The sequence below is a fragment of the Cyprinodon variegatus genome, unplaced genomic scaffold (assembly GCF_000732505.1).
Source record: "Cyprinodon variegatus isolate N-32 unplaced genomic scaffold, C_variegatus-1.0 Scaffold96, whole genome shotgun sequence".
Lineage (NCBI taxonomy): Eukaryota > Metazoa > Chordata > Actinopteri > Cyprinodontiformes > Cyprinodontidae > Cyprinodon > Cyprinodon variegatus.
In genome coordinates this window covers 821,001-822,652 of record NW_015150549.1, presented here as the reverse complement: position 1 = coordinate 822,652, position 1,652 = coordinate 821,001, and the positions used below count along the sequence as shown (strand labels likewise).

The 1,652-nt window shown below is 35.2% G+C and overlaps 1 protein-coding gene across 1 annotated transcript in view; it reads left to right on the top strand.

Annotated features, from left to right (window-relative positions):
- The window catches only part of cacna1i (calcium channel, voltage-dependent, T type, alpha 1I subunit), a 223,517-nt gene that overhangs the window by 169,497 nt on the left and 52,368 nt on the right, over positions 1-1,652 (top strand). Inside the window, exons 20-21 of the mRNA XM_015374068.1 lie at positions 995-1,118; positions 1,518-1,586. Of these exons, the coding sequence (XP_015229554.1) occupies positions 995-1,118; positions 1,518-1,586 (193 nt within the window). The remainder of the gene's footprint in view (positions 1-994; positions 1,119-1,517; positions 1,587-1,652) is intronic.

Below are 1,652 nucleotides of genomic sequence, written 5' to 3'. Positions count from 1 at the left end.
TATATATATATAAAAATCATAACCTCACTTACTATCAGCTAAAATGTGTTAAACACATAACTCTTATTACCAGCACGCTCAGACGATATGCTAACACAGTAAATGGCAGGTAGCTTTAATTACCCATGGAAAAATATCTGTCAATATCAGAAATACTGATCACCTAATCTAACCTATTAAAAGCAGCTATTTAAAACAGCTATAAGAATCAATTTGTGGCATCAGGTAGTGGCACCTCTGGTATCAGCTTGATCTATTAGTGGCACTTCCAGTGGCAGCTAGAGAATAGTGTCACTTCTGGTGTCACTTTACTTGCCAAATAGGTGCCATGGCTGTTGATGCACACAATGTTGGTCTATAACTACTTCCAAAATGTCATATTTTATTCATATTACCGTATTTCTAACAAAAGCTTGTGGAACTTTCGCCAGTCGCCTACCACAAGGTGTGACCAAGCGGGCAGCCAGCTGCCATAATGGCAGATCCTCTGCCACCCTGTGGCAGCTGTAGTGGCATGCTGCTGCAACAAGGTGCGACTAAGCCGGCAGGCCGCTTGCTACACTTTTATCGCTCTTTATGGGCAAATGGTTTGATTTTGGGTCATTTAATGCCTGTTCTATATTTACTTTCAATTAACAATGTGCTAAATTCACATCATTTAACAATTTTTTTTAAACAATTTAATAAAAAAGTTTAACTGTAGGTAACTGTTTGTTAGAGGCTGCCTAAGATCCAAGACTGAGGTTCATCTTCGAAGAGGACAGCTACCCTCAACATACCACAACTACTATTTTATATCCTATAAAACAATTAAATTAAAAATCTAATTGAAAAAAACCCAACATATTTTGATTCATGCATAGTTTCTGAATACCTTAAAAACCACATTCCAATTTATTACAAAAGATTTTGGAAAATGCTTCAAAGAAATGATTAACTCAGTGTACGATATGTGCAGCACTGATCTACCACTTTTTTCTCTCTGTCCTCTTAGGTTCAGGCTTCTCTGTCAATCCATAATTGCTCATAAGCTTTTTGACTACATAGTCCTGGTCTTTATCTTCCTCAACTGCATCACAGTGGCTCTGGAGAGGCCTAGGATTCTTCAAGGAAGCCTGGTGAGAACAATAATCGCCAGTATTATTTGTCATTCTGTAGACACACAGACATCCACATCCACAAAGAAAAGGGTTCGAAAGGTTACCCAATACTGTTCTGTAGAAACCCAACCAGCTATCCTGTTTCTATATCAAGTAAAGTCAAAATGACACTTTATTTAGATATTCAGCAGTTCTTGTTAAAGGAAGTGATGGAACTAAATTACATTTGAACTATAAATTGTTTAGTTTAATCTTTTTATTGTTTTTATCTGGTAAACAGCAAAAATTATAGTAATTTAATACTAATGTTTAGGTCAAATAAACCTTAAACTGTATTATATATAAGTTGCTGCTAATTAATTTTTCTTATTCCCCATATTCAATAGAATAATTTTGTATCCTCTCTTTGTACCATAGGAAAGGCTGTTACTTACACTTTCAAACTACATATTCACGGCCATCTTTGTTGCAGAAATGACAGTCAAGGTAAAAATCTTTACTTTTTCATAGTACCATAATATGTATTTCCAATGTTTTTTTTATCTTGCTTTG